The sequence below is a fragment of the Eleutherodactylus coqui genome, chromosome 6 (assembly GCF_035609145.1).
Source record: "Eleutherodactylus coqui strain aEleCoq1 chromosome 6, aEleCoq1.hap1, whole genome shotgun sequence".
Taxonomy (NCBI): Eukaryota; Metazoa; Chordata; class Amphibia; order Anura; family Eleutherodactylidae; genus Eleutherodactylus; species Eleutherodactylus coqui.
In genome coordinates this window covers 193,909,359-193,921,723 of record NC_089842.1, presented here as the reverse complement: position 1 = coordinate 193,921,723, position 12,365 = coordinate 193,909,359, and the positions used below count along the sequence as shown (strand labels likewise).

Genomic DNA, 12,365 nt, shown 5'->3' with positions numbered 1-12,365 from the left:
ACCATATAATTTACTGAAAAACTTTAAAAAAATTCTAAGTGGAGAGAAATGGAAAAAAAACGACATTCCACCATCTTTCGGTGCGTCCTGTTTCTACGGCGCACAAACTGCAACAAAAACGACCTGATATTTTTATTCTATGGGTCAGTACGATTACTACGATACCAAACTTGTATAGTATTGTTTTTGCTGTAGCACTTGTATTTTTTTGAAAGATATTTCATTTTTTTCAATTATTTTCTGCGGTCATTTTGTGCGCGATAACTTTTTTATTTTTCCGTCGATGTAGTTGAGCAAGGGCTCATATTTTTGCGGGATGTACTGTAGTTTCCGATAGTATCAATTTGGAATACATACGACTTTTTGATCGCTTTTTATTGCGTTTTTTCTGGGAGACAGGGTAACTAAAAAAGTGTATTTCTGGTGTTCTGGTGTTCTTTATTTTTTTTTCCGGACAACGTTCACCGTGCAGAAAAAATAATGCACTACTTTGATAGATCGGACTTTCACGGACGCGGCGATATCAAATACATATTTTTATTTTATGATTTAGATTTCTTAATAATAGATATGGCAAAAGGGGGGTGATTTAAACTTTTATAACTTTTTTTTTTTAACAATTAAAAAACCTTTATTGATTTTTTTTTTTACTTTACTTTGAAGTCCCCCTGGGGGACTTTAACATGCGATGCTTTGATCGCTCCTGCAGTATGACGTAATGCTATAGCATTACCTCATACTGCTTTTTGACAGGCAGTCTATCAAGCCACCCTGTGTGGATGGCTTGATAGGCAGTCTGTTAAGGCAGCCCTGGGGCCTTTCATTAGGCCCCCGGCTGCCATGACACCTGCACGGCTCCCCCGATCTCACCGCGGGGGGACCATGCGGGACCCCCGAACAGCGCTCGGGGGATTTAAATGCCGCTGTCAGAATTGAGAGCGGCATTTAAAGGGTTAATAGCCGCGATCGGCCGAACGGTCGAGCACGGCTATTGCCCGCGGGTGTCAGCTGTAATAAACAGCTGACGCCCGGGCTGTATGGAGGGAGATAGCGCAGCTACCTCCCTCCATACACGTCCTGCAACAGCATTACGTAGTTTTACAATAGCGCCGTCACTAAGGGGTTAAGTAAGCAAACTTACTGACATCCGAGAGATCAAGACTCCAAAATATTTAAACTGCTCTACAATTTGAACTGATACTGGCAGAGGCAACTTGGGGCAATAATTCTGGAAAAATAGGAACATGGCTGACTTGGAACAGTTGATCTGCAGTCTCAAGAACGCTCCAAAGACGTCTATTAATGCTCAAAAGAAAAGCCAGAGAACCATCATAAACAAGGGTGTCATCTGTATACAGCTGTAGAGCAAAAATAGTGTGGTACTGCGTTAACCAGAAAAATCTCAGTAATGTTAAATACTCTTGTATAAAAAAGACAAAAGCATTATTGAGTTGATACCTTTATAAGCTAACCAGAAAAATTATATACGTAAGCTTTTAAAGCTAGTTAATGCCCCGTCACCAAGCTTAGTCAGATTATACCTGAGGAAATATTTATACACAACAGAACAGAGACAGTGTGATACATTTACGTTTTAAGAAGGCAGCATGACAAATAAGAGGAAAAGCACAGCATTTAAATACGTGACCTTAAAGGGGTTGTCCCGAGGCAGCAAGTGGGTCTATACACTTCTGTATGGCCATAATAATGCACTTTGTAATATACATTGTGCATTAATTATGAGCCATACAGAAGTTATAAAAAGTTTTTTACTTACCTGCTCCGTTGCTAGCGTCCTCGTCTCCATGGTGCCGACTAATTTTTGGCCTCCGATGGCCAAATTAGCCGCGCTTGCGCAGTCCGGGTCTTCAGCAGTCTTCTATGGAGCCGCTCGTGCCAGAGAGCGGCTCCGTGTAGCTCCGCCCCGTCACGTGCCGATTCCAGCCAATCAGGAGGCTGGAATCGGCAGTGGACCGCACAGAAGAGCTGCGGTCCACGAAGACAGAGGATCCCGGCGGCCATCTTCAGCAGGTGAGTATGAAGACGCCGGACCGCCGGGATTCAGGTAAGCGCTGTGCGGGTGGTTTTTTTAACCCCTGCATCGGGGTTGTCTCGCACCGAACGGGGGGGGGGGGTTTAAAAAAAAAAAAAACCCGTTTCGGCGCGGGACATCTCCTTTAACTTTGGGTTTCACACTCCCCCCTACTATCTTACCTATTTAGGCATAAAACTTACCCCTGACCTGGCCTCACTGTACAGGTGGAACTACCCCCCATTATTTAAATCCATTAAGGCAGACTTGAAAAAATGGGATCAACCCACCCTGTCTTGGATTGGACACATAAATGCTATTAGAATGATGGTACTGCCACGTCTCCTGTACCTCTTCCGATATCTTACCATTAACATCCCCACAGCTGAATTAAAAGATATCCAACGCGCGTCTTCTGATTTATTTGGGGAGGGAAGAGACCTAGAATCCGCCAAAATATTATGCGCCATCACAGACGGTTGGGCGGGTTATCTGTCCCCAACTTCCAAAAGTATTTTGTGGCGGCCCAATTATCCCAGATCCCCACAATTTTTGCTGGGACTGGAGCACCTCTTTGGGCAGAACTGGAATCTTCTATGATAGCCCCTGTAGGCCTACATACAGTTTTCTGGGATAGGAGCTTCAAGGCATCAGCCCTACGTCTGTTGTCACCACTGACGACACATCTCTTTGATATTTGGAGAAATACGATGTCCCTGACAACCAATTGTTTGAGATTCACCAGCTACACAGTTATGTCGAATCACTACTGCCTACGTCGACCCCTATATCTAACAATTCTACATTTGAATGGTTTTGTCTGTGGAACCCCCTTCAACCAAGAATTATCTCCTACCTCTATGCAACAATGAACCAACCCCCCAGATGGCAAACTTCCATTTATGATAAAATGGGAACAAGATCTCGATATCTCTTTATTTCTGCCACGTTGGTATCATTGTTGCACATTCACATCTGCGGGGAGCCACCAGGTGTCATTGGCGGAGACATCGATTAACCCTTTCCAATCCACTGTCTGACGTCTTCAGACATTTTAATTGAAGACTGTACATCTCCGATGTCGGAAGACGTCCAGCAGGGTATTCTTACTGTATTTTACTGGCCGCTCTGTTATCGGGGGTCTCTCCAGCATGTCCCATACCGCAGTACTGACTCTAGCCAGGAGATGGCGCCATTGTATAATGGCAGAAAGAGAAAGCCCCCTAGGAAACCCTGAATCCAAAATTGGATTGCAAAGGGTTAAGGTCCTACATAGGTCCTATATGGTTCCCGAAATCATTAGCAAATTTATCCAGAACCGCTCATTGTGCTGTTTCTGGGGATGCGCTGAACTGGGTTCTACTGTGCACACCTGGTGTACCTGCCCAAAGGTAAGATCACTCTTGGGGCAGGTCGCTTGCCTTGTCTCCTCGGTGATCGGCAAACCTTTTGCTTGGGCCCCTGCGACATGTTTGCTAGCGGATAAACAGTCAGGCTTCAACAATGAGCAACATAAATTGGCGCAAAATATATGCATGGCCACCAGAGTCTATATAGCTTCACAATGGTTATCACCAATACTGCGGATTGGTCCGGTCAAGGCTAGAATCTCAAAAATGATGGTGTACTAGAAGCTTTCCGCTATCAAGGAAGATAGGATGTAGTTATTCTTGAAAATATGGCAGCCATGGTCTGATTTTTTGGGAGCTCTGGGGACAACAGAAGCCCTACAGCGGTGAAATGGAGGGGGCAGTGGCTCGAGGAGGCCTACAGAAATGCTATGAATGGAACAGAGGGCAACAGAGTTTAGCTGTAGAATTATGTGACATAATAAGGCCCCCTGTCCACGGCAGTGATTTTGCCGGCGGCAAACCATTGCGATTCTCCGCTCGCGGTGGGCAATTCATGCTGCGAATTGCCCCGATTCTCCGAGGTCAGCCTATCTATTAGATAGGGCTGACCGTCAGAGATTTGGCGGTGGCCAAATACCGCATCGCCCGTGGACAGCCGGCTTTAACATGAAGTTATAGCCTAGATTTTCTATCAATATGTATTATGTTATGTTTTGTTTTATAAACTGTTTTACTTTGAGATCCCCCTGCGTGGGGTACATTTCTAGCTAATATACTGCTATATTTTGAAAATGTTATAAAATCATTTGAAACTAAATAATCATAAACTGGAGTTATAGGTTTGCGAAGATGAAACGGGAGAGGTGATGATTAGGAAATCACAGAAAAGGTTTATGGGTATGAAGTGTCCAGATAAAAGGACATATAACTGAGGGCTAAGTGGAAGAGGTCTTCTGATTTTACACACATGGGTGGCAGTGGGGGAACACGGCACATATAAAAGCCCAATAATACTCACCTCTCGCTGCGCGCTGCTTTTACGCCACTGGGAGTAGCTCCGGTCTCTATTTATTTCAGGCAGTAGTGGTGACATAGGTTGTTTACCCACGTGACCACTGCAGCCAGCTGTTAAAAGGGAGTTTCAGTTCTTAAAGGACCAGACACTTTTTAGGGATTTTACCCATGTGGTGGGTTTACTGCCCTATATTTTTTCTTCAGCTACCAATATTATTTTTCCTGCATTTTCTTTTCCGTGACATATAGGGCTATTTTTTTATATCTTTTTTCCCTGACTTTTTTTCTGTTGTTTAGTTTTATTAGGAGTAAAAAGCAAACAAATTGGTTTTTTTAAAAATATATAGTTAATTATTTTTAAATTAAATATATTTAGGCTAAATAAAGTAAAGGAATAGGTTCCTCATTTTGTTTCAGACATTTTGTTATATATAATTTGTATAGTCTCGAATCACAGGGCGCATAAGGTTAATGGTTGGCTCGGCAGTGGATCATTTACTTTTTTATAAAAATATATTTTTATTTCATCCTGTAATTTTTTTTAACTTATTTTTGTAATTTTTTTTCAACATCTATGTACTCCATGGTATGCATGATACAGTGTACAAGAAACTCTGATGGAAATTATATTGGAGAAACAAAAACTACAATTCAGGATGAATCTACACATAAAATTTTCCTACTAGTGAGCCCCATTTTTTTCTATGGAAAGAAATAGCAGAGAAGGCCAACGCACATTTCTTTCATTGAAAGCTGTTGCCTGGTGTATCAGGAGCCCATGCACACTAGCTTTAAGCCTGGCCTCCAGCTACGACTGTTCTTTGCTATTCTTTGCATAGAAGAGGTGGTTAGTAGAGATGAGCAAGCGTACTTGGAAAAGCACTACTCGCTCGAGTAATTTGCTTTATCCGAGTATCGCTGTGCTCGTCCCTGAAGATTCGGGTGCCGGCACGGAGCGGGGAGCTGCAGGGGAGAGCGGGGAGGAACGGAGGGGAGATCTTTCTCTCCCTCTCTCCCGCCCGCTCTCCCCTGCTCCCCGCTGCGACTCACCTGTCAGCCGCAGCGGCACCCGAATCTTCAGGGACGAGCACAGCGATACTCGGATAAAGCAAATTACTAGAGCGAGTAGTGCTTTTCCGAGTACGCTCGCTCATCTCTAGTGGTTAGTCATCCGGAGAACAGCAAACAATCAGAGGACAGAAAAATCTATATCTGGAGAATGGAGCACTTTAGATATAATCATCTTATGGGTGAGTGCATTGTCTTATGATTTTGAACACATTAAAGTAGGCCTCCCGAGATGGGAATACCCCTTTATTGCTCATAGACTGCTTGCTGAACCACCACTGCCAATGATCTCATGGCCACTGCAAATAGGGGCAGAGACAGGTGGAACCCTGTAGCAACCATCAACCTACAGCAGCATAATGTTTTATTACATATTAGCTTACCCGTCGCACGTTGCTGCGAAGACAGACATACATACATTCATTTTTATATATCTAGATAACAACCAATCACAGCGCAGCTTTCAAGTTACCTCAGCAGTATAATATATAGCAACCAATCACAGCACAGCTTTCATTTTACCTCAGGATTCTCAATATCCAGCAATTGTCTTGCGAAACGTTCAGCGGATGCATCATTTTGTAGTTGAACATGCATTCCGTTGCTCGTAATGCCTTTTGCTTTCGTGCTTGAGATGGAAATCAAACGATCTTTGTCTGGGGGGCATAACTGTCGACGATGCTCGCACGCGCGCCACCTATCGTAGGATAGATGTACTATGCCAGTAATCTTTGGAGGAGTGTACTCAACAACTTCCCAAAGTTTCATGGCGATTATATGAATGGTGTAGTAATGCATAAAGAACAGACAGACAGACAGTCATTCATTTACATATATATATATATATATATATATATGACATCAGGAAGTGAGAGAATTAGATTCCGTACATAAAATTTCGACACCAATTCTTTTGCGCTTAGAATTGAATAATCAAGTTGGGACCCATTAACTTTTCCTATTTATGACATAATCAATGCTCATGCCAAATTTCAAGTTTCTATGATATTGGGAAGCGAGAAAATTAGATTCCGTATGTAAAATTTGGACGCTAATTCTTTGGCGCTTAGAATTGAATAATCGAGTTAGGACCCATTAACTTTTCCTATTTATGACATAATCAATGCTCATGCCAAATTTCAAGTTTCTATGATATTGGGAAGCGAGAAAATTAGCTTCCGTACGTAAAATTTGGACGCTAATTCTTTTGCGCTTAGAATTGAATAATTGAGTTTGGACCCATTAACTTTTCCTATTTATGACATAATCAATGCTCGTGCCAAATTTCAAGTTTCTATGACATTGGGAGGTGAGAAAATTAGATTCCGTACGTAAAATTTGGACGCTAGTTCTTTTGCGCTAGAATTGAATGATCGAGTTGGGACCCATTAGCTTTTCCTATTTGTGATATAATCAATGCTTGTGCCAAATTTCATGTTTCTATGCTATCGGGAAGTGAGAGAATTAGTGGCAATGATGGAAATCGAACGATCTACGTGGGGGGGGGCATAACTGTTGGCGACGCTCGCACGCGCGCCATTTATCATAGGATAGTTGTACTATGCCTATAATCTTCCCAGGAGTGTACTCAACAACTTCCCAAAGTTTCATGGCGATCGGATGAATGGTGTAGTAGCGCATAAAGGACAAACAGACAGACACGCAGACAGACACGCAGACAGACACGCATACATTCAATTTTATATATATAGATGGCCAAGGAAATTTTGTCCATTGGCTGGGGCCAGCATGTTTTGGGGCTTAAGATGGCCATATACATATCAAATAACTGTTGACTGAATAGCATAAACATGCATGCTGCTCTTAATACAGCTTCCATTATTTATTTCAGTGGCAAAGGGAAATAAAATGCCACCAGACACTTCAGGAAACATGCCTGACCCTACTTCCTCCCTGTGACAGACGTAAGAGGATGACTGGACTGCTCCATATACATTAGTATGCTGGCCAGTACTGGCACAATCAGCAGGATTGATGAACAATCTATTGTGTTGGCCAGATTGATTCAGAAATTTGTGCAGGTAATTGTAGGGAGGAAATTTGGTGTAACTAAAAATGTTGAGATATATACTGTGGAGAAAACTGCAAAACTTACCATAACGCTGAGACCCAGCAAAGAAAGACCGCGTCAGAACAAATGGTCTTTCCTTTCCTCCTAAACGCTGAATTAGACCGTCAGACGAAGACATTTGCTAAGGAACAATGAGATTTTAAACGCAGGTAAGCTAAAAAGTTAGATAAAGCTACATACAGGAACATCTAAAACAAAAACTCAAAGTTTATTATACTCCACAGACAGCAAAACTGTTCAATGAAAAGTCATGCAACTCTACAATATTCATGCATGGCTTCTGCTGTATTTCATTTCATTGTTTGTATTGGATGTGTATGGGATTTCATATAGCCGAATATATACTGAATGGCTGTGAATGATTGAGCGCCGGCTGTGATTGGCTGGCACTCGACCCAATCACAGCACTTGCTTACACAGCGCTGATGGCGGGGGAATTCAAAGCCGAGCAGGGAGATGACAGTGGGGAGAATTCTCAAGCAGCTTGCCGCACCGCCGGGGAGACCAGCAGCACATAGGTCCATACATGGGTCTTCACCTCTCTCTGTGCAATGTATGGGACATCTGTACATTGTGCAGAAAGGGAGTGCCCACAGCGGTTGTGCCACTTTACTAACATTCAGTAGCAATCAGGTCAGTGACCATTGTATTGACAAAAGTCTCCTATTATTCATGAATTAGAGGTCTAGATTTAGAAAAAAAAGCATCAGAAAATCTATTTAACCTTTTCATGACCAGATGTGTTTGGGGCCTTTGCGCACATAGCTGATGTTCACCTTTTGGATTGCTGTACTCTGAGGGTGAAGTTTTTTTTCAGTTTCTTAAGCTAATTTCACATGGGCAAAAGCGATATCAGATGAAAGTCAAGACAGACTCAATTATTGTTAATGAGGTCTGTCTGGTGCCATTCAGGTCTGGTATGTGCCAGATCCAGCACTTCCACTTTTACATTGTCAGACAGAGTCAAACAACTGAATGAAATTGTGGTCTGAACGAGCCCTAAAGCTGTCCACAAAATGTAAATAATTAATTTTATAATGTTTTAAACCAAAATACTAAGGCTGTGTTCACACAGGGCGGATTTGCCGTGGAAATTCCGTCTGGATTTACGCTGCAGCAAATCCGCCTGCGGCCACTAATCCTGGTGTTGGCCAGCCATGTGGACAAGATTTGTCAAAAATCCTGTCCACAAGGGACGGCCAATCCGTCGCGGCAGAAGCTGGTGCTACGGCGTGGACTCCCGGGCCGCAGCATGTCAATTTTTTTGTCTCGCAGGTTTTGAAGCAGCGCTTTTCCGGCGGAAATCTTGCAGTTTTTCGGCACGGCCAATCCGCGAGATTTCCGCCGGGAATATGTCCCATGTGACCCCAGCCTAAGCAGTCAAACAGTTTTAGTCACTCATACAGCACCTGGTAAAAGCCATACAGGTTATGAAGATCTCGATGGTTCCATCCCTGGTGGTGCACGGCTTCCTTTGGCATAGTCCCTTCACATGATCCAAATACTGAAGGCTCATTCATATCATTCCAAATAAATAAGATATTAGTTGAATTCTGGAAGATGAAGATATACCAACCAATAAGAAATGGATTAATAATGCAATCTTTAAACCCTTTATGAATATTTGCCAAAATCTGCTGACAGCTTGAAACAACACATCTGGACATTGGCGGCAGGGATCAGGAGTTAATGATCTACGATGCAATATCAGTCAGTGAAAATCTGTTTTTCCTGCTATTCCCCTGTAATTTTGATGCATGTCTCGTGTTTTTGCCTTAAAAAAATGTGACTTGCATCAGAGTCACATGCATTTTTCAAGTGCGTTTAAAAAGAAATCACAAGTGGTTCCAATAGTAAAATACTAGAAAATGCATTGCATTCGCATGCAAATCGTACTATATATATATTTTTTTTTTTTTTTTTTTTTTAGGGGGGGGGGGGGGTTACAGCCATATTCAGAGTGCAGTAAAACTTATGTTAACTTTGTTCTGTGTGACTTTTGCGGAGCAAATTGTAATTTTTATTGGCACCATTTTAAGGTACATCTTTAAATCGATTTTAATTGGAGACGGGATGACCCAGAAAAATGCAATTCTGTCTTTTTTTTCGTGACTGCATTCATTATGTGGATTAAATTATGCACAATCTTAATAGATCAGACGTATACAGATGTGCTGATACCAATTATCTTTTTTATTTTGATTTGTTTTACATGAAAAATGGGATTTTTTAAAATTTTTAACACTGTCATTTCTGGTAGTACTGAAAAAAGCTTAAATAAAGGGGTCATCTTGACCACTGGCACCCACAGTGATTCCAAGAATGCAGCCTCAGCATGTTTGGAAGTGTGGGCAGCAGAGAACACTTATGCACACCTCTGCTCCATTGACTTCAAAAAGACTACCAAACTAACCCTAAACTGTTCTCCAACTCTATAAATAGGAAAAAGATTAATATGAAAATGTTGGCACTTTAATAAATACTGTCGGAAAAACTGTACAGGGTGATGAGGAGAAAGCAAATCTTAAAACGTTTTTTTTGCCAGTGTATTCACTCAGGAAATTGAAATGACAGATGAAATGCAGAGTGATAAAGTAAACTCCACACTAAATGTCACCAGTTTAACCCAGGAAAAAGTACAGAGCCAACTTAAAAAGATTAAAATAGACAAATCAGGGGTGTATTCTTTTTAATATATTTATTAAAGACCGGTTAAAAGGACTGCACAGTAAAATATCAATAATTGTAGATAATACAAAATGATGTAACGTAATTAACAGAAGAGAAAACAGAATGCAGTTGCAAATGGATCTGGATAAGTTGGGGGATGGCAGAAAAATGTCAAATGGAATTTAACACTGAGAAATGTAAGGTTATACCCATGGGCAGGAAAAATACATGTCACTATTACACACTAAAAGGAAAACCACTGGGTAACACTGACATGGAAAAGGACTTGGAGATTTTAGTTAACTGTAAACCTAACTGGAGCAACTAGTGTCAGGCAGCTGCTGCCAAAGCAAATAAGATCATGGGGGGGGGGAGGTCATCAAGAAGAGGTATAGGGGCACGTGACAATACCATTGTTCTTCCTCTTTACAAATGTCTGATCAGTCCACACATGGAATATTTTGTACAGTTTTGGTACCGGTACTCAAGAAGAACATATCAGAGCTTAAGCGGGTACAAAGGCAGGCAACTAAGGGAATAAAAGGAATGGGTGGACTACAATAACTTGAGAGGTTAGCAAAATTGGGATTATTCACTTTAGTAAAAAGACATCTGAGGGGCGACCTAATAACGAAGTAAAAATATATAAGGAGTCAATACAGAGATCTCTCCCATCATCAATTTATACCCAGGACTGGGACTGTAACAAGGGGACGCCCTCTATGTCTAGAGGAAAGAAGGTTTATACACTAACATAGAAAGGGTTCTTTACTGTAAGAGCACTGAGACTTTGGAACACTCTTCCTGAGGAGATGGTGATGGTGAATTCGATGAAAGACTTTGAGAGGAACCTGGATGCCTTTCTTGAGCGTTACAATATTAAATGTTATAGTCACTTATTACTTCAGAATGCTTGGTGATCCAGGGATTATTCTGATTGCTAGATTTGGAGTCAGGAAGGATTCTTTTTCCCCTTAAATGAGGAAATTAGCTTTTACTTCATTGCATTTTTTGCCTTTCTCTGGATCAACATTAGGGGGTAATAGGCTGAACTAACATACTATGTTACTTGCATTCTCTTAGTTAGCTAGAATAGGGCACATATGTTTTTTTTTTATTTTAGAAGCATTGAAGCAACAACATAAATGTCTGGACACTCACTTTGTATTTCTCAAATGAAAATTGAGAAGAGTACCATTCTCGAACATCAGGATTTGTAAAATCCAGATAGCTGGAAACACCTGGAAAAAAAAGTAGAAATGAATGAATGAATGCAAAACTGTAACATCAGTTGTGATTAGACTAGTTTCACACAGTTGCAAAATGGCAGTGGTTTAAAGTTTGCATTAAGGCCGCTTGACTGAAACCGCCTATGACTTTACTGTACAGAGCATTACAGAACTGTATTGTGGGGCGAACCACTGTTGTCCAGGTCTTGCATACAGAGGGTAAAATGTGGCTAGTCTAAGAGAAATGGTTTGGGTGAGCTTGTTCTATAAGGCCACTTTTGCACAATATCTTTGTGTTACTTTATGCTATTTGTACCCTGCAATACAAAACAGTTAATCTGGAAAATAGATAAATAGAGCAGGAGAGATGAAAGAAAGAACTATGGATTGTCATTGTGCAGCTCTCTTTCCAGACTATTCAGTAGACATAAAAAAAAAACTAATGCAGTTTCAGCATGTTAAAAGGGTTGTCTCGCGAAAGCAAGTGGGGTTATACACTTCTGTATGGCCATATTAATGCACTTTGTAATATACATCGTGCATTAAATATGAGCCATACAGAAGTTATTCACTTACCTGCTCCGTTGCTAGCGTCCCCGTCGCCATGGATCCGTCTAATTCTGATGTCTTCTTGCTTTTTTAGACGCGCTTGCGCTGTGCGGTCTTCTGCCTGGTGAATGGGGCCGCTCATGCCGGAGAGCTGGTCACCGCATCGTCATCGTAGCTCCGCCCTGTCACGTGTGCCGATTCCAGACAATCAGGAGGCTGGAATCGGCAATGGAACGCACAGAGCCCATGGTGCACCATGGGAGAAGACCCGCGGTGCACCATGGGAGAAAACCGCAGTGCATCCCTGGGAAAGGACCGGCGGCCATCTTTGGGAGAAGATTTTTTAAAGTCCTTATTTC

The 12,365-nt window shown here is 41.8% G+C and overlaps 1 protein-coding gene across 5 annotated transcripts in view; it reads right to left on the bottom strand.

Annotated features, from left to right (window-relative positions):
* The window catches only part of GANC (glucosidase alpha, neutral C), a 104,505-nt gene that overhangs the window by 41,230 nt on the left and 50,910 nt on the right, over nucleotides 1-12,365 (bottom strand). For all 5 annotated transcript variants that reach the window (XR_010793222.1, XM_066608546.1, XM_066608543.1 and 2 more), the window contains 3 exons: nucleotides 11,390-11,469; nucleotides 8,968-9,111; nucleotides 7,583-7,679 (listed from right to left, as the gene is read on the bottom strand). Coding sequence is in view for 4 of the 5 variants with exons in the window: in XM_066608546.1 (XP_066464643.1) it covers nucleotides 7,583-7,679; nucleotides 8,968-9,111; nucleotides 11,390-11,469 (321 nt within the window). In the remaining variant the exon portion in view is untranslated. The remainder of the gene's footprint in view (nucleotides 1-7,582; nucleotides 7,680-8,967; nucleotides 9,112-11,389; nucleotides 11,470-12,365) is intronic.